The 20,449-nt window shown below is 39.9% G+C and overlaps 1 protein-coding gene across 4 annotated transcripts in view; it reads left to right on the forward strand.

Annotated features, from left to right (window-relative positions):
* papolg (poly(A) polymerase gamma) overlaps positions 1 to 20,449 on the forward strand; it is a 54,255-nt gene that overhangs the window by 12,997 nt on the left and 20,809 nt on the right. For 3 of the 4 annotated variants that reach the window (XM_034184561.1, XM_034184560.1, XM_034184559.1), the window contains exons 3-11: positions 4,251 to 4,317; positions 4,443 to 4,524; positions 5,630 to 5,739; positions 8,190 to 8,243; positions 8,357 to 8,468; positions 11,775 to 11,864; positions 12,727 to 12,865; positions 12,986 to 13,058; positions 16,608 to 16,728. In XM_034184561.1, the coding sequence (XP_034040452.1) occupies positions 4,251 to 4,317; positions 4,443 to 4,524; positions 5,630 to 5,739; positions 8,190 to 8,243; positions 8,357 to 8,468; positions 11,775 to 11,864; positions 12,727 to 12,865; positions 12,986 to 13,058; positions 16,608 to 16,728 (848 nt within the window). Of the gene's footprint in view, positions 1 to 4,250; positions 4,318 to 4,442; positions 4,525 to 5,629; positions 5,740 to 8,189; positions 8,244 to 8,356; positions 8,469 to 11,774; positions 11,865 to 12,726; positions 12,870 to 12,985; positions 13,059 to 16,607; positions 16,729 to 20,449 lie in introns of those variants that run through there. The other variant, XM_034184562.1, reaches the window with a different exon arrangement.

Below are 20,449 nucleotides of genomic sequence, written 5' to 3' on the forward strand. Positions count from 1 at the left end.
AAAATTCTCTGGTCTGATGAGACAAAGATTGAACTCTTTGATGTGAATGCCAGGCAGCATCATGCTGTTAGGATGTTTTCAGCGGCAGGAACTAGGAGACTAGTCAGGATTGTGGGAAAGATGAATGTAGCAATATACAGAGACATCCTGGATGAAAACCTGCTCCAGAGCGCTCTTGACCTCAGACTGGGGCGACCGGTTAATTTTTCAGGAGAACAAAGACTCTAAGCACACAGCAAAGATATCAAAGGAGGGGCTTCAGGATAACTCTGAATGTCCTCGCATTGCCCAGCCACAGCCCAGGCCTGAATCTAATTGGTCATCTGTGGTGAGATTTGAAAAAGGCTGTGCACCGACACTCCCCATCTAACCTGACGGAGCTTGAGAGGTGCTGTGAGGAGGAATGGGCAAAACTGCCTAAAGATAGGTGCGCCAAGCTTGTGGCATCATATTCCAGAAAATTTGAGGCTGTAATTGCTGTCAAAGGTGCATCACCAAACTATTGAGCAAAGGATGTGAATACTTATATATGTATGATTTCTTAGGTTTTAAATTTTTTTTAAGTTTGCAAACATTTCTGGAAAATTTTTCATGCTGTCATACGTGTTGTGAGTAGAATCTTGAGGGTAAAATCAAAATGGACTTTGTTGAGCACTACATACGCGCATGCGTGAAGGAGGTGATTTTTAGGACATTCAACCCAGCTTCACCTCATTGAATGGTACGTTCCAGCTTTCACCTCATGAAATATTCGTACCATTGAAAGAATGTAAAAACATTGTTTTATATAACGGCTGAAATAGATCATTGTCATCTGATATTTTATTAATTTATAAATAACAGAAAAGGGACATTTTGGTGTTCCACTGTGACGTGTTATCCAGTGATGCTGTGCACTGACTTTGGACTTCCATTAAAAAAAAAAAAAAAGACGTTGTGTAGTTCTTCAGTCCAGCCAAAAATCACATCAGCGTTTCATGTTAGCAGCTCTTCATGCATCCAGACGGTTTACAGGGGAGTGGATTTTTTGTGTGTGTGTCTGTATCTTACAAGAATTAGCAGTGTCAGCTCAAATTATGTCACAGGAGAGTCATGTCCCCCGCGCGCACACACACACACATGCAACCTTGTTGGTGCTTGTGCGTGCGTGAGCAAAAATAAGACTGTATACGTCCTCAGTGCAGCAAAAAAAAAAAAAAAAAAAATCACGTCATAAATGAGTCCAGCTTTTGTTTTCTCTTCCTGCTAATGGCCCAGTCACACGGCACACGTCGATTCCTGAACGAAGGGGAAAAGTAAAAAACGTTACAATTCGTTGAGAAAAGGTGGACGAAAGAGCTTTTATCACTGAACAGTCTGCGACGCAAGAGCACAAAAGGGACGAAAGAGGAACTTAACAAAACCGAAGCTCACGATCTCAACGAAACGTGCCTGGAGCCACTGCTGGAGCAGAGTGTGTCTGCTCCAGCACTCGGCGCTGGAACGGAGCTCATAGCGCCTGAGTCCTGGAGAAACTGCAAACAGAATCTGTGGAGGTGTCGATGGACCACCTGCTCTGGTTCCTTGTCCAGAACAAAAGAGGGATCATCTCCATCATCATCAGAATCCACACTGTCTGTCGACACAATGCGTGCTCCGTCCGCTCCAATTTATAAAAAAAAAAAAAAAAAAAAAAGTGTTCCGTGGTCACATAAATATTGATTTATAACAGAAAACTGTCAAAAGGGAGAATAAATATAAATAAGTGTAAAGATGATTGAATATATCAGAGCAGTAAATTAATTAGTACGTGTTAATGCGCGCATTGACTCGTGCGGTTATTTCCACCAGCTGATCACTGATCCACAACGTGAATTCTTCCTTCCAGAACAGCTCTTTATATTATCATTTTGATTCATCTGCCTGCCACATGTACAGAAGGACTGGATTGTCATTCCTACACTCATATTGTTATATTTAATACAAAATAATAAGCGCACGCAGGAGCTCCTGCTGCCGCTGATGCTGCATTCATGTACCGTCGGAAATTATACAACTTTTTCGTTGTTTCAAATTCAACAGTTGCTTGTGGCAAAATAATTAATTATATCCACACAAAAGATTAATCCTGGCCTTTGTAATGTGCCTGAGCCCATTGAAGCTGCCCCCCCCACACAGATAAAAAAATCCAAGCAAGCAGGCTGAGTTTGCCCTGTAATTTCCGACGGTACATGAACGCAGCAGCAGCCTCAGCGCTCACAAACTGGCTTCTGCGCTGTGTGAAAACGTTCAGCTGCTCCAACGAAGTCAAATTAAACAATAACATTAAAAAAACTACACAAACAATTAAAAAAACGTCAAGAACGACAGCAAAACGAAACACAGACGAACTGAGGTTTTCGTTGCCCTTTGTTCAAATTTTTCAACAGTTTAAAAATGCTGACGAAGCGCCCGCTGCAGGAACGAAGCTGCACGAAGGTCGACAGTCAATGAAAGTCCAGATTTCTTGTTTCGTCAGGGCTTCGTCACCCTTCGTTAAGTGCCGTGTGACTGGGCCATAACAGCCTTCAGGCAGCACAGTGGATTGGTTTTGTGTGTGCGTGCGCGAGCACGTTTGCAACGTGTACGCGCGCGTGCACGAGGATGTGCACACGTGTGTGTGTGTGATCACGTGCGTGTGTGCACGAGCCTGTGCGCGTGTACGTGAGAGTGCAATGGTACCAAATGTATGGAACCAAATTTGCACTCTAAATGGAACCAAGCTGCACTCTGAATGCAATGCAACACAAATGGGATGAATTAATCCATGTCATGTGACATACAAGCACCAATCAAATGACAAGAATCCACTCAGTCGTTATAGTCTGGAACAGTGGCATCATTAGGCCTCTTTTAGGGTAGCTGAACCCCCCCCAATATTTTTAATCTCACATAAATAATTTAGTGTGTGTGTGTGTGTGTGTGTGTGTGTGTTTGGGGGGGGGGGGGGGGGGTATTTATTAATTAATTATTTTACAAAAAAATACAGACATTCAATATAATGTAGCCAGAATGAGTTTAAATAAATAATAGCTTGTCATTATTAACTTATATGATCATTAATATGTCAGTTTCCATCATAGAGTTGGGTATAGCAAAGCTGGAGTGCGCATACCCTATACCACTAATGTAAGACCTGGAGAAACTGCATTTCGTTCTGCCTGTAAGGGTCGAGTGACAATAAAAGTGAGTCTGAGTCTGAGTAACACTGCCATGCCTACATGGGGGCACGGCCACCATTACTAAAGAGGGCAAGAAGTACCCAGATGTGTATCGGATGTGCATTACAGCATACATGTTGGGTGAATGTGGAAGTACCAAGGGCAGTCAGTACAATGGGCTTACACGGACCATAAATGCCGTACCTACCTGTTATTAGTTTGCTTTTTAATTAAAATAATATTAATTAAGTTAGAACAATTTAATAACTTTTTTGCCCTCTTTGTTAATGGCAGCGCATGCTCTTTGACTGCACATTGGCCAGGCACATGACATTTCAATAAATGTAAACAGCTACTGACATTAACGATCAATGCATGTCAGAATGATGGGGAGAAACTGCGCTCAAAGCCTCTACCAATTATTCCCACCGTAACTAAACCCATTTTATTTTGGGTAGGGCAGTTTCGGTGGACCTCATCCCGAAATGCCTTAGGAATTAGCATACCATGGTTGCTTACTGTATGCTTACTGCCACATATGTAGTCCTTGCCACTATTTTTCTGCCTCTCACAGTCCACTCCTGCCCCCCCCCCCCCAAAAAAAAAAGTAGAAAATATTGCCATTTAAACTCAAAAGCATACTTAAACATCTGTTTCTTGTTTACTTCTTGTGTGTATGTTGTGCTCTGTTAAAAATCTAGTGGTGGCCTAAAACATATATAGTGAAGTATCTCTGTTAAATTTGTCCAAAAAAGTGGAAAAGCTGCTTCTCAATTTTTGTTAGCCGTTTGTGAAATTTTGTGCTGGCTCACTACATTCTGTCACATCCTGTACATCTCCTGGGGGCTAAGCCTCCCCTGTCCTTAAAACCTAGTGATTTCCCTGGTCTGGAAAATATATTTTCTCTCATTGTTTTGTAATATAGATTGATACAACAAGTTGGAGCTGAATTAAAATTATAGTAGTGATTTTAGAATTGCAATTTTGTTAATGAAATTATTAATCCTTCAGCCACGGTGAAGGTTGTGGTCTTAAAATGAAATGCATAAAATACAATTTGTCATCTTTCAGGCTTGCAGTTCTTGGAAAGCTGAATAACTTTGTTAAAGAATGGATTGCAGAGATCTCTGAATTAAAGGTGTGTTGTCATCATGTCATATTTTGAGTATTGAACAGTGACTCTGAATCATTTGAAAACCTAGCCTTCTTTTGTCAGTATGAGGTAAATGTCACACTAACATAGCTCTGCATTCTTCTCTGCAGAATCTTCCTCCATCTGCTATAAGTTGTGTTGGGGGCAAGATATTTACATTTGGTTCATACCGTCTTGGAGTACACACAAAAGGTATGTGTAGTGGTGTATTTCTAACCCCCCCCCCAGTTTATTGTAACATACAAACAAGAAAATAAAATAATTGCAAAGTGCTGCCTGGTAATAAGTTAAATAAAATGTTCTCAAATAAACAGATATGTCAACTGATGCGTCAGTTGATTTCCTGAAAGCTGTGCTCCTCATGCGGTGTGAATTCACTAAATATAAGATCTTATCCTTGCGTTTTAGTGAAGAAAAGTCATTCTGTGGCTCTTTGCGCCTTCAGATCAGTTAGCGGAGCGGAGACTTCTCCCCCCTCCTTCCCCATCGGTTCTCTGTCTTGGCGCAACAAGTCGAAAAAGTCACAGCGCCTCAATAACGTCTCATTTACCGCAAACTCTGTGCAATCTTAGCTGCACATGTGATGAAATTTTAAGAGAAAATGAAATTATTCAGTTCTCCATGTGGCGCAGGGACACCGTGCGCGCGTGGTGAATGACGTGCTCGTCAATATTTTCGTGTAATACTTAGGGGGGGAAAAAAGCATTTACAGTATGTATTTAATTAAAAGTAAAAAAAAAAAAATCTTTGTGTAAATATCTCATGTTATGTCTGCGGCTTATACACAAGTGTGGCGTATTTATGTACAATTTCTTTTTAAAATTGGTGGGTGCGTCTAATATTCAGGTGCGCTCTATAGTCCAGAACTTACGGTAAACACACGCAAGGTGAACCCACCCGTGCACAGCCCTGTACCGAACCAAACGTCCCCCTACCGAAACAGTTCAATACAAATACATGTATTGTTACACCCTTAGTTATCAGTGCAATATAATACAATACAGCTGAGAGCTAATGGTATTTCTAATCAACTGTTTACCATTTCTTCCTCCTTTACTAATGCGCAATAAGCTAAATCAGATATCCAGAGATAATCACCAGTTCAATCAGATTTTTTTTTTTTTTTTTTTTTTTTGACAGTTATTAGTCATGAGCTCAGAAGGTTGAATTAGAACGTGCAGGACAGAGGTACAAGAGGACAGAGTAAAAACTATATTAGTAACTTATCAGAATGTGTTTGATTATTTAACTACATGCATCTGCTACAAGACTGGTGAAGTTAACTGTTTTCTTGCAGGAGCTGATATTGATGCTTTATGTGTGGCTCCACGCCATGTAGAGAGAAGTGACTTTTTCCAGTCTTTTTTTGAGAAATTGAAACACCATGAAGAGATCAAAGACTTGAGAGTGAGTATTTCTTCAAATTAGTTGATATTGAAATTTTTTCAGACTATTAAGTCGCACTGGAGTTAAGTCACATTTTTCATATTGCTTCAATGGATTTAATCCAAGCAGCATTTATTTATACTGCAAACACTGCCTTAGTGAACAGAAGCTAATGGGCTAATTAAAGGACATCTTGTTGTCCATTCGACTGCTCCCGTTGTTTTTGTTCGGGGTCGCCACAGCGGATACTGCCAGATCTGCACTGGTATTTGGCACAAGTTTTACGCTGGATGCCCTCCCTGACGCAACTCCAATGTTACCTGGAGAAACACACACAGCCGCTGGTGTTTCAAAGAGGTCTCCCATCCAAGTACTAACTAGATCCTGCACTGCTTAGCTTCTGAGATCTGACAGATCAGGCTGACACAGAGCAGACCGGCTGCTGGGCTAATTAAAGGACATGTCACACCAAAATCATAACAGTTTAGATTTAGGCTGTTAGTGGCCATCCAATGATCCACCGGGATTACTTTGTGCACTTTTGTGACCGGTTTCAAAGTATAAGGCATTTCCAGCAAAGAGCTATGGAGACGTCCGAAAACAAAGTACTTGTGAGTACTCGGGTGTTTCCGACAGGTGTCGTAGCTACTAGAAGGGTCCCAGCATGCGCTTCAATGGAATGTAGTTGATAATGTTAAGAACTGAGGCACAGATTAATTCCAAATTTACATAAATGTGATGTTATGTTATGATGACTCCTTTTTAAGTGAAAACTGTTCATTTTGATGCAGTCACTGTAAAAGCTACAGCTCTGAGAAGGTGTCTGTGCACCTGCACTGCCATGAGTCATAAACCCAGCCTGTCAGTAACCATCTCTGCTTCAGGTTCAGCTTTGTGTACAATTAATTATGAGTGTTGTTATCAATAAAATCTAAAAAACATACATTTGCTGCTGGGGGAAAACCAGTCTTAGAAACATTCCTTTTTCGCAGCGAGCTGAGAGGAGCAGCAACACACACACACACACACACACACACACTCCAGCTACTCAAAGCAAAAAAAAAAGATTGCCACAAAACACAAAAGGGGTAAAATCCTGAACATTCCAGACTCACTGTATTGTTTTCCAAATGTGAACTCCACACAAACAAGAGGCACGCGCGTGTGAAGCTGGCTCCAGCTTTGCCTCTCTCACAATCATGGCATGTTAAATAATGCCCATTAATTCCTGGAAATAATGTATTCTGAGTTTTTCCATTGTAACAAATCCATCTCTATGTCCAGGAAGTCTGTTAAAAACAGGCAGATGTCCCGACATACATGTCCACAGCTTCAGTAAACAAGCATCCACACAAACAGTGCGTCACCACACTTTAGGCTCCAAAATCCGACACTCTGAAAAAGTTAAGAGTTTCAGGGTGACACATCGTCTTCTCTCTGTAAATCCGAGCCATCACTTTGGAATGGTAGCTCAGAAGCTTTGTTTTTGGAAGGAGCAGGTTCCTTTCCCTCTGTCTGTTAGCCATCGGGATGTTTCTGTTTTGCTAATAAGAACATCACACACTGAAAAATGATGAGAATTGCAGAGTGAAATGTTTTCCGGAAATGTACCTGCTAACACTCAGATTGAGAGGAATAAAATACATCAGAGATCACTAATTATTAGCGCACGTGTACAGAGACACTTAGTCATGAGTACTTTTATGTTGTCTTAGTTTTGTACCAGGCTGAAAGAACTCAAAAGAAAACTGCTTCTTGTGGCTACTAAACAGGTGAAAGTGTGAGTTCAAAGCTAAAAGTGTGTTTACCTCACTAAATGTAATTAATTAATAAAGCTCCTATACATTTTTTAAAACATAATACTTAGCCTTACCTTGGCCTAAGTGTCCTGTTCATTACTGTCCAAACAAGGGAGCATGCGGAGTAGTATCACTGTACCTCTTTCAGATCAGTATACAGGAACAGCTTGTCACGTGTACACAGTAAGTAAAGTTTATTTGTATAGTGCTTTACACAGATAGTCGTCTCATAGTGCTTCACAGTGGTGAACATATATAAAAGATCATACAGTCAAATACATAATATAAAATGCAGCAACACAGCATTATCTTGTAGCCATAGAAAATAATGTAGCATTTTTATTTAATTTTTTCATTTGTCATTTCAAAATACAAGGCACAAGACAAGTAAAACAAGTCAAATAAATTGTGATTTATAGTCCAGAAAATATAAGTTCTTTTCAAAGGCTCTACAATGGGAATATTGCTGAAGGGTAGCATGCATGAACGTATTATCTGGCAATTTTATTCTTCAGTTAAGATGGCTGGAATTTGCTGCTGTCTAGAACTTTCTTGTTGCTCTGTTGTTTCATCTAGTGTTAATTGCATGTTAATTCTAGACCTTTTAATCTTCTGTCTTCTTACGCTAGATTTGTTGGTGATAATGTCTTGTTTTTGTGCTTTTTTTTCTAGGCTGTTGAGGATGCTTTTGTACCCGTGATAAAATTTAAATTTGACGGGATTGAGGTAAATCATTTTGATGCCTGTGTTTAATCTTAATTGGATTGATCCTGCTGCCCTATTAAATTAAAACATTAAATTAATGATGCAATGAAGTGTTCTCTCTCACTCTCTCTTAGATTGATCTACTTTTTGCCAGACTGGCCTTGCAGTCTATTCCAGACAACTTGGACCTGAGGGGAGACTCCATCCTGAGAAACCTTGACATCCGGTGTATCCGTAGCCTTAATGGTACTTTCCATTGTTTCTATGGGATAGTATACAGTGGAGAAGTCTATGTTGATTCTTGGATGACGCCATGTTCAACAATGACTTTTAAAGCCCTACTGCAAATAGGAAACAAAAATACTTTTTGATGTCAATATGTACGTGTAATTTTTTGTAAAAAGGATTCATATATTTGTGTTTGAAAGTGATAAAAATAAACCTGCTTTATCAACATTGTCAAACATGTCCCTTTAGCCCTCAAGCCTTTGAAAAGGCAGGTCATTTTTCCCAATGACTATGCAGCTGTATAAATGCGAATGTACAATGATAAATGATTGACAGCTGTGTCAAATTGCATTTACTTGTACAATGGCTATACAGTAGCTGGATGTTTTGCCAGCAAATGTACCTCTACACAGTGTAAACAGTGCTCTAACAACTACGTCTTACAAATATTAATTTAGCCTCTGAACTGATGATTAACATTTGTACACAAACCTTAATCCATTGACAATGTTACTACTTAGTGCTGCAGTTGTTACGCACATGAGGTATTCTGCTACTCAATGTTGCCATAGACCTGTCTATTTGAGATATACCATTTGTAACTAGGTTTGGCATTCACAGATGAGGTCAAGCCAGTTTATTTTTCGGTCAAATTAGGAATTATATGTGTGCACACAATGAGACATTGAATTGTGTCAGAATTCTACAAGTGTCAAGTTTTCAAATAGTGTAAGATTTGTGTTACTGTTTCATTTTATTATCATTATTATTTGCTTTACTATAACAGGGTTGTTGTTTTTTTTTGTTGTTGTTTTTTTATTTTTTATTTTTATTTAACTTTAACCTTTTAAACTGCTTTACCCCTCTGCAAATTAACCCGTTTTGCCCCACTGGCAACAATTGTTGCTGAAGTGTATCACTGTCATTTTCTACTCGCAATAAAAAAAATCTCAAAGGTACTAATGCAGCTTTTTCCACTTTAAAAAAAAAAATCTGGGCATAAACGGGTTAAGTATCCTAGGCACTGACGGCAACATGACGTGGTAGGTATAACCCTGTAATGAAAGCGTTGCAATGATCAGAAATTGGAATAATCCAGAAGCTTCTCCATGTTGAGTTTCAAACCAAAGTAAATGAGACTTGCACATAAAATGTGAATTTTCCACTTGCACAGCGATTTGTGCAGCTCGCAGCACAAGAGGACTTCACCTTGGCTGCTACATGAAGTTGGAGCCCTTTTACCACTGGATACAGTATATGTGTATCAGTTCACCTTTTTTATTACAGCACTGAAACATAACTCGCTTCAAAGCATGACATGCAAATAAGGCCTATATCTCACACAGCACATGAGCAAGCATATTGGTAATGGTGGTACGAAAGAACTGCCTCAGCACTAATTAATTTTACAGGAAGAAACCTCAAGCAGACCAGACTCAGTTGGATGACCATCTGCTATGAGCATTCTAACAAGACAATAAAAGGCACAACACAAGATCAGTAGAAATGTTGTGACTAAAGATCTGTGCATGAATGAATAAATTAGTAATGCAGGGTTCTAGCTAGCGTAAACTTGCATTACGGCCCTTTACGCTATAATTTTGGACCGTTACGATTTTCAGTACAGTGTCTGTAATTGACCGTTTCTGCAGCGCGACTCCAGTTTGAAGCGTGAATCGAAGCAATGCTTCGATTCAATGGCTCGTGGCTCTTTGATTCGCTGCTCTTCAGAAGCGGTAAGTCTGCTTCTTAACCCCTCTGAAAGCCATTAAAATATCATGAGTCACTTTTGTGTGGATTAAAGTCACTAACTGGGACTCTTGTTGCAGGCGAGAAACGAGAATCGTCCTACGTTCCGTTGTCACAGCTTTAAACGCTGCGCAGCTCTCTGCTGAGAGAGTCCGCTCGGAATTAATAACTTCAAAACGAATCGCCGCTTTAAATAAAATAACACCTCATACAAACGTTGCAATACAGACAATAAACTATGATCGACTAAAATGTTTTTTCCTTCCAAAATGAGATGTCCTGCATTCTTGCAGCTCAGCTCATAGGTATGGAAAGACATACATGCCAATAATGTCTGAAAGGAAATGCTTTTGACAAAAACTAACAGATTTTCTTTCTGTTTATGTCCAGAGATCAAGGAGCCGCCATGTAGAGTTTATGTCCAGAGTTTAAGGATCCAGTAACCAATTTCATATTTATTTAAGACTCAATAAAATGTTGTTCAATTTCAACTTAATCAGCTTATAAAGCGCCAAATTACAACAAAAGCCATGAGGCACCTCACTCACTCACACAGTTAAACATAATAAAATAAATAAATAAAAATAAGAAAATTCAAATAACTAATAATTAAAAACAGAAGTAAAAGAATAAAACATAAAAAAACTACTCATAAGAAAGAGAATAAAAATAGGTTTTAAGTCTTGACTTAAAAATGTCCACAGACTCCGACTGCCTCACTGAGGGCCATGTACTGGCTAACCCAGAATGAGATTGCCCACTCAACAAACTTTCCCAGCCTTCTGGACATGATGAAGGGACTTGGGCTGTCGTACCTGGCTTTTCCCCTCTGGGTACCCCTAGAATGGCCATTTTTTACCTTGAATTTTCAACTCCCCCGGTCCCTTTGCTCCCTTGACATTACCACTACACTAAAATTTGATCCTAGCTAGAACCCTGTAATGTACTTTTCCTGTGGTGGGAAAAGGATGCTGCTGTTGCGTGTTTTTCAGCATTCAAGGTGGACCACTTTGTCCTTGCTTTTGATAAGTGAGGTATTGGTTTAAAAAGTAAAGTGAGTTGTTCTGTATTCGGAAGTGTGATGTTTTTTCAGGCTGTTCACCAGTGAGCAAACGGGCATCTTAAAGGTGTAATTTAAATTAAGTTTTTTGTATGCAAGGAATTTTTCTTTTAGTACTTTTTTCCCACTCCTCAGTTGGGTTTTGTTAAAATAATCGTGTATACACTCATACTACTTCTGTTATGGTTTAGAGGAGTGCAGGGATTTATTGCATCCACAAATTGGACTGGTTGATTTCTTTCATTGCAGTCACCTTGAGATGGATGTAATCTGTGAAATCACCTGTACATATGATCAGTAAGGATGAAACCCTCCGCCCCACCCTTTCAGACCTTTGTGGAACTGTTTTGAGACCCATGCTATGTAATATTGCAGCATTATAGAAATATCACTAAAATGTTTTTGTCTGAAATCTGAGCGTGTCTAATTGCAAATTTAGGCCGGTTGGGAATTTAACTTGTAAATTGATTCAAATAATGGACAAACCTTTAAAAGTTTGATTTGTCTCAAAACAGGCTGTCGGGTGACTGATGAAATTTTATACCTGGTGCCAAACAAGGAAAACTTCAGACTAACACTGAGAGCCATCAAACTGTGGGCCAAACGTAAGTGGATATTAGGTGTTAAATGTTGAGAGATTTGACGTTTCCACAAGTTTTCATCAAGTAAGATTTCTGTATTCATCTGTTCCTGTATTGACAATATTTATTAACTCGTGAAGCTTTACATGAATTCAAGAGTCTGTTAACTTGTGAAGTGTGTAAAGCGTGAGCCTGTGTGGTTGTCACACTGTTGCAGTGGGATACCTGTCTATGTGTGTATAGATAGATACATGATCTTTTTGTGAACTGCCCATCATAATCTTAAAGGCTCAGGAATTCTCCTGCTTGTTTCAACCACACGTAAGCTGTAGAAGATAACATCAGTGTAAGACACAGGTTGGAGTAGACCAGTGGTGCCCAAAGTGTTTCAGAAAGGGCCAAGAGGGTGCAGGTTTTGTTTGCAGCCACTGACTCCAGCAGGTGATTTCACTAATGAACTCATCCCATCTGCTTCAAATGTTGTTAATCAGCACAATCACCTGGAGTCAGTGGCTGCAAACAAAACCTCCACCCTTTTGGCAGTTTCTGGAACACTTTGGACACCACTGGAGTAGACAGAAACATGGAGTGACTTTTCTCTCTCAGGGACACCACCTCTTATTCTCGCATATGTTCATGTAGAGGATACACGGCTTTTATTGCACAGGAAAAGGAGACCGTAGATGTGATTTTTGTCTGTACATATTATGTCTGAGTCATTGTGCATTTTCCTTGCATACATAAAACAAACAAAAAAATTTAAGAACTAGAAGTGTATGTCAGACATGACCTAAAGGTGTGCAGTTACACAACTGTATACAGTCTGTTGATGCATCCAATTGGTTTTTGAGGTAGTGCTGTTTGGTTATGCAACATGTGCCGACAGGTCGTGGGATCTACTCCAACATGCTGGGTTTTCTGGGTGGAGTATCGTGGGCCATGCTAGTGGCCAGGACCTGCCAGCTCTATCCCAATGCTGTAGCTGCCACTCTGGTCCACAAGTTTTTCTTGGTTTTTTCCAAATGGTGAGAATGTAGCCCTTATTTCCCACTTGGAGGCAGTATTTCACTGCTTTATTTAACACTGTTATGCTGCAGGATTAATTGTTGTGGTTTTTTTGTTGTTTTTAATCTGCCTTCCTGCAGGGAATGGCCAAATCCTGTGTTATTGAAACAGCCTGAGGACAGTAATCTGAATTTACCTGTGTGGGATCCTAGGGTGAGTATGAAATCTGTGAATTATTACCATATATGTAAAATGTTTTTGACTGTAGTTTGTGTATTTATGTGCAGGCACAAGGACTGTGATCCAACCTACATTTGTTGTAAGTTGGGTGACAATGTTTTGAGATGATTTGGAAAGTGCATAGGTGTCTGTCATTTCTATCACTTCATGTGTCTTTGACTGATTTGTTGGGAATAAAAGTAGTCAACTGAAGAGTTGTATTTCATTGTAGCTTCTTAAGGTTTACATATACTTCTCCCATTGACTTGCAGTGTGACAAAGATTAACTTGAGTAATAAAATGTTTTGTTTTTAAAGCCCAGTTGTTTCCATAGGGGGCACATTGTAGTTCCAGTAATTACTGGTGGATTGATGAAGCTTCCTGACTGAGCTTGTGGGGAGAAAAGTCTTGTTTGGGCCTTTTTTGTGCCCTTAGAGTTTTACTTAAATTCTTTGTACAGCGTAAAAGGTGTTTCTGATGAACCAGTTTTTGTTTTTGACAGGGGTTTTTGTTTTTTTTTATTTCTTCCCTCCTGTGCAGGGCTTTTATATTTATATATATATATATATATATATACACACACACACAGTTGTATGTAAAAGTTTGGGCACCCCTGATGATTTCCTTGATTTTCCTTTATAAATCATTGGTTATTTGGATCAGCAATTTCAGTTAAATATATCATATAGCAGACAAACAGTAATATTTGAGAAGTGAAATGAAGTTTCCAGGATTTACAGAAAGTGTGCAATAATTCCTTAAACAAAATTAGGAAGGTGCAGAAATTTGGGCACCCCAACAGAAAAATACATCAATATTTAATAGATCGTCCTTTTGCATGAATGTTGTACTTGTTCCTCTGCATGAATGCCTTAGTGTATTTTGAGCAGTGTTTAGGGTCATTGTCTTGTTAAAAGATCCAGCCCCAGCACAACTTCAACTTTGTCACTGATTCATGAACATTGATCTCAAGAATCTGCTGATATTGACTGGAATCCATGTGACCCTCAACTGTAACAACATTTCCCAGTACCTGCACTGACCACACAGCCCCACAGCATGATGGAACCACCTCCAAATTTTACTGTAGGTAGCAAGTGTTTTTCTTGGAATACTGTTCTTTTTCAGCCATGCATACCGCCCCTTGTTATATCTAAATAACGCAATTTCAGTTTTATCAGTCCACAACACCTTATTCCAAAATGAGCTGGCTTGTCTAAATGTGCTTTCGCATGCCGCAAGTGACTCTGTTTGTGGCGTGTACTCAGAAAAGGCTTCCTCAGCATTACAGCATCATACAGCATCTCCTTGTGTAAAGTGTGCTGTACAGTTGAACTTTGCACAGAGACACTATCTGCAGCAAGATCATGTAGGTCTTTGGAGCAGGTCTGTGGGTTGACTATAACTGTTCTCGCCAGCCTTCATTTCAGCTTATGAGATTTTTCTTGGCCTGCCACTTCGGGCCTTAACTAGTACTGTGCCTGTGGTCTTCCATTTCCTCACAGTGGAAACTGACAGCTGAAGTCTCTGAGGTAGCTTTTTGTATGCTTCCCCTAAACCATGATGTTGAGCAATCTTTTTCAGGTCATTTGAGAGTTGTTTAGAGGCTCCCATGTTGCCACTCATTAGAAGAGATGCAAAGAGGGGGGAACATTTGCAAATGGCCACAATAAATACCTTTTCTCATGATTGGATTCAGCTGTGTAAGGAGGTCAAGGGTCAATGAGCTTACTAAACCAATTTTGTGTTCCAGTAATTAGTGCTAAATGTATTCAAATCAATAAAATAAGGGTGCCCAAATTTATGCACCTGCCCAATTTTGTTTAAATAATTGTGCACTTTCTGTAAATACTAGAAACTTCATTTCACTTCTCAAACATCACTGTTTGTCTGTTATATGATATATTTAACTGAAATTTCTGATCCAGGCAACCAGTGATTTATAAAGGAAAGTTATCTGGGGTGCCCAAAGGGGGGGGGTGTGTGTGTGCGTGTGCGCGCGTGTGTGCGTGTGTGTGTGTGTATATGTATGTAGACTCGGACAACTTTATTGATCCCAAAAAAGGGCAATTAATCCACAATTATTACTTGTTTACCGTAATAATGGCACACATCAAAATTAAAGACAACACATATACATTTGACATTGTTTATGTGCACTAAACTTGAAGCAGTCCATCATCCAAATGGAGGCAAAGTGGGTGAAGGCCGCTGTAACTATAAGTCGCGCCGCCAGGCAAGCTTGAGAGAGGACGAGGCCTGCCGCAGGGAGGGAGGGGCAGAGAGTGATAAGAGGAGCTGGAGCATGCTTTGGTCCATGTGTAAGTCTGTCAGTTTGTTGTCCTTGTGGGTTGAGATAAGAATGGAGCCAAATAATCTCACCAGAGCCTGGATAAATTCCACTGGAGGAAAAACAGTGGGCAATTGACCTTGATGCTAGATAGCCTGTAGTGTTGCAGCCGAGCAGTGAAAAACACTTTTTATAGTTCCCCACACTCAGCCAAATCCCAATTATAAATTAAGAATATTCCTAACTTTGAATTAAGAATATTCACCGGCCTCCGAAACCTTCAGCTTCAACTGCAAGGCACGCATCAGCTCCAGGGTGTCATCCAATTTGCAGTCTGAGAATGCACTGCCTTGCCAACCTCGTTAATCATGACGGACAAGCGAGGGCCCGTGGTTCTAGATGCCGCCGTCTTGCAAATTTTCTGATAGATCAGGGCAGCACATAAGCCAAAAAGTACCAGCCCTGTTACCATAAGACCAAAAATGAATAGGTCCTCGACGTCCTCCACAGAGAAAGGCGCCAAGCATGCCACACGCCAGGAACTCCAGGAGTTGAGGACATAGCCCGCAGGATACGTTCCATCTGGGCAGGCAGGATCCCCCGGTCCTGACCTTCTTGTAGAAAAAATGGTGTCAATAGCGTTCAGAGACCAGCTGATCAATTCCATGGTTAATCCAATAGTAGTCCAATAGATCCAGAATCCAATATAGTTTTGAGGAATTCACAAGTCTGGTGAAGTAGGGACTAGAAGGTTAAAGCAGAGAGATAAGGGAGAGTGGAGGAGATGCGACCGCCCTCGTCGGAGTCCCAAGTATGTATATGTATGTGTATGTATGTGTATGTATGTGTGTATGTATACACAAAATTCAGGAACATAATCTGTAGTGGTGAACAGGATAATACGTTTCGAGTGTGCGTGTGTATATTGAGTTGAATTACAGTATGGTTTTTGTGCTGGGATTTTGTTTGTTCTCAGATACAGGAGAGGGGCACAAATGTGATCTGTGATTCTAAACACAATTTGGATGATATGCCTCAAGTAGTACAAACAGTTACACAAAGACAGTCCACAAACAAGTAATTTAGAGGCTGTGTTTTGGGTAGCCTTCATATGTATGTGACTTATCCTTTGCTTTTTTGGTGGCTGTTGGTGTGAAGTCCCTTTCAGCTAGTTAAGTTTACAAATGTGTTTCTTTTGAGGAAAAATCTTCATTCATACAGTGAAACCAGTCTTATTTGTGTTGTTGTTATAGGTGAACCCCTCTGATCGATACCACCTGATGCCCATCATAACACCTGCCTATCCACAGCAGAACTCCACATATAATGTGTCCACATCAACGCGAACCATCATGAGCGAGGAATTCAAATATGGTATGAAGAACTGCTTTCCATGGTTGCAGATCCCTAGCTTATAAGAGTTCAATTCTAACAATCATAAGGCTGTGTCAGGCGACATGTTGGATTAGTGGTTAGCACTCTTGCCTCACAGCTAGAATGTCCTCACATCATTTCCCACCTGGTTCTTTCTGTAAGTAGTTTGCATTTTCCTCCCTGTGTTCGCCTGGGCTCCCTTTGGGTGCTCCGGCTTCTTCCCACTTCCAAAAACATGCAATTCATAAATATTAACACAAAAAGTACATACGAGATGAAATGGGCACAACACAGATAGCAGGACCAGACTTGGGACTCCATTGTTTATTTTTGTTGATGCTCTCATCGGTCTTTACAGCGGCCCTGTTGATTGCAGCGAGCCATTTCTCACGCCTGCATTTCTCAGATGGTATCCAATCCAGTTCCAATCCAGTTTATTTATAGAGCACATTTAAAAACAACAAAGTTGACCAAAGCGCTGTACAATGACATAAAATAAATCAATAAATAAATAGATTGGCAACAATAAAAGTTTTTAAAAACAATAAAATCATCAACCCTCTAGTCAAAAACCAAAGAAAACAAGTATGTTTTAAAACGAGATTTAAAAACTATAATATAGAACTGCCATTCGGGATAAATCTTGGTTGGCTGTACAACCCGGAATTCAACAACTTTTGGGCATTTTCGTGTTTCTTTCAATGTTACCAAAGTCGCGCAATTCCCCCAAGCTAAGATGGTGGCTCGCATCCGGCTAGGAAGTTCCCAGATGTCCGACTGCAAGAATGTGGCCCTGCGATAGACTGGCATCCCGTCCAGGGTGTACCTTGCCTCATGCCCTGTGACTGCTGGATAGACTCTAGTGCCCTAACCCCCCCCCCCCCCCCAACCGTTTACTATCCCCCAGTATGAAATAAGGGGGGATATAGTGTTCAGCATGTCTGTCCTTCAGTCCGTTTTTAGCATGATATCTCAAGAACCTGCTGACCAATTTTATTCATATTTAACATAAGGGTGTACTTGGGTGATCCCCGACAGCAGAGTTCTAGCTACGGTGGGCAGTGCTGGGCGGTACCGCCCAGTACAGCAAATTTTTGCCTGGCTCCGTGTTTAAATTGGTTGTCCTGCCCACCATGGATTTTCCAAAAAAATGAACTGAAATTTTGCTGAAAAAAATGTGCCAATTCGATCACATTTCGAGCTTGTAGAGTCATACTTTTGTTTTATTTTACAATTTCAACCAAATAATTAAAGAAATAAGTATATTTCTCATTTTGTTCGTATCTAAGCACAAATAGAGAGAGCTGCAGTCAGGTGCTTTCAACACTGTGAAGCCGCAGAATGCTGAAAGCAGAGATAAGAGCGGATAGACACACTCTGCTCTGACTTAAAGGAAAAAAAATCCTCCAGAAAAATGTTTCATAATCCAGAGATGCTTCTGGAGAGAGAGAGAAGAGGAGTGGGCGACGAGCCTCAGTGAAAGTGAAAAACTGACAATCAAATCAATTTGTTGAACAATGTTCAGCTCTTGTTCAAACAAGGCAATTAGAGGTTACATTGTTTAAAATAATAATAATAATGGTATCCCACTGAAACATGTTGGAAAAAAACTGTCATGACAGAAAAACTCTTCACACTGCTTCACAAAGGTACAATGTCTCATTTTTGAAGAACAGAGCAAATGCTATACACCCATCTAATATTAATGTGTTTTTAACCTTTTCAACATTATTTATTTTATTAACTTAGACTTTGACAGAAACATGTAAAAAAAAAAAAATAATAACTTTGGTATTACAGTTATTACAACATAATTTTTTTCTCTTTTTTTTTTGGCTATTCTTTCTTTCAATGCATCTAAAACCACTCAAAATTTGTTAAAGTAGGGCTTGCTAATAAAGTTTTAAAAGCATAAAACCCTATAGCTTGATGTGGCTCTGCCCCTTGACCCACGCCGGGGCCTCCCGGACCCCCCGCCGTGAGTCACGATCACATAATTTACCTGGTACTAAAATGGTTCTAGTTAGAACCCGGCCCAGCAGTTTGTATTACTGATTTATGGGGACTGGGGGGATATGTCATCTCCTGATGACTCTTGTTGGAGTAAGTGGGTATAGAAAGTGAATGAATGATCACATCTGGAAATGTGGCCAAATTGAGGTCTTTATTAAAATTTTGGTGTATATACAGTAAAAATTTGCATATAATTAATTCAGATGGACCAGCGGATTTTGTCCATTTAAATCAAAATCTGCTATATGTATGAAATGGACAAAACTCGCTATATGTATTAGGGATGCACCGATCTCAATACCAGTATCAGGTATCAGCCTGATCGCGTATTCATTTACCCATACTTGCAATCATATAAAATGCCTCTGATACTTCTTGACCCAATACCGCTTTACAGCAGTGTGATGTCAACCTCTCAATGTGGGATTTTCATGCGCACACTCCAAATTATCCCATGAACCACAAAGAAAAAATAAAATGTTAAAATTACTCCGTTTTGCCTTGTGCCATGACGCTGTGTTTGTGCACGCCGTGCTCCTCTAATATTACATGTTCCACCTTTGGGGGGTTAAAAACATTTACTGTTTGTATTTGTGTATGTTACCAGTACGTATTTAATTAAAAGTTAAAAAATAGTGTGGAGAGTGAAAGGCTGTTTAGCTCAGTGTTGTAGATAAAAGCAGAAACAGTATCACAGCTAATAAAGCAGAGAAGGTTCTTTTCATCAAAATGAATCTGCCCCTCACGTTTTCAAAAAGGCTTTAAGTCCTCACAGACATAAAGTTATTGATGGACAGTTTCAGTTTAATTCCTGGTGTTGTATATTTTGTAGTGCTGAAGTCCACAGGTTACATTTAAGTGAGATGTCTGGCAGTGTCAGGTTTGTTAAGAAACACACAATTAATGTTAAAGGACAATTTGTTGTAGTCAAAAAGTGAAGTTACATGATTTAAGTGAAATGTTTGTAAATAAAAACAAAGCTAATGATATTGTCATATTGTGGTCAAAAAAACAAAACTTGCTTTATGCAGTTGTTTACAAAAGTTTGGGTACCCCTGATAATTTCCATGATTTTCCTTTATAGATCGGTGCAGCATCTGCAGTGATGCGGTTGCTGTATCGGACCGTCGTGGTGAAGAGAGAGCTTAGTAGGGGGGCAAAGCTCTCAATTTACCGATCGATCTACGTTCCGATCCTCACCTATGGTCATGAGATTTGGCTCATGACCGAAAGAACGAGATAGCGAGTACAAGCGGCCGAGATGTTTTCTCCGCAGGGTGGCTGGGCGCTCCCTTAGAGATAGGGTGAGGAGCTCGGTCACTCGGGAGCAGCTCGGAATTGAGCGGGAGGTCTGGGCGGCTTTGCTTGAGCTGCTGCCCCCGCGACCCAACTCCGGATAAAGCAGAAGAAAATGGATGGATGGATGAGTTGTCTGGATCAGAAATTTCAGTTAAATCTATCATATAACAGACGAACACACTGATATTTGAGGAGTGAAATGAAGTTTCTGGTATTTACAGAAAGTGTGCAATAATTACTTAAACAAAAATTAGGCAGGTGCATAAATTTTGTCAGCCTTGTCATTTTATTGATTTGAATACATTTAGCACTAATTATTGAAACACAAAATTGGTTTGTTAGCTTACTGATCCGTGACCTCCTTACACAGATGAATCCAATCATGAGAAAGGGTATTTAAGGTGGCCAT

The sequence above is a fragment of the Thalassophryne amazonica genome, chromosome 13 (assembly GCF_902500255.1).
Source record: "Thalassophryne amazonica chromosome 13, fThaAma1.1, whole genome shotgun sequence".
In the NCBI taxonomy this organism is placed as follows: domain Eukaryota; kingdom Metazoa; phylum Chordata; class Actinopteri; order Batrachoidiformes; family Batrachoididae; genus Thalassophryne; species Thalassophryne amazonica.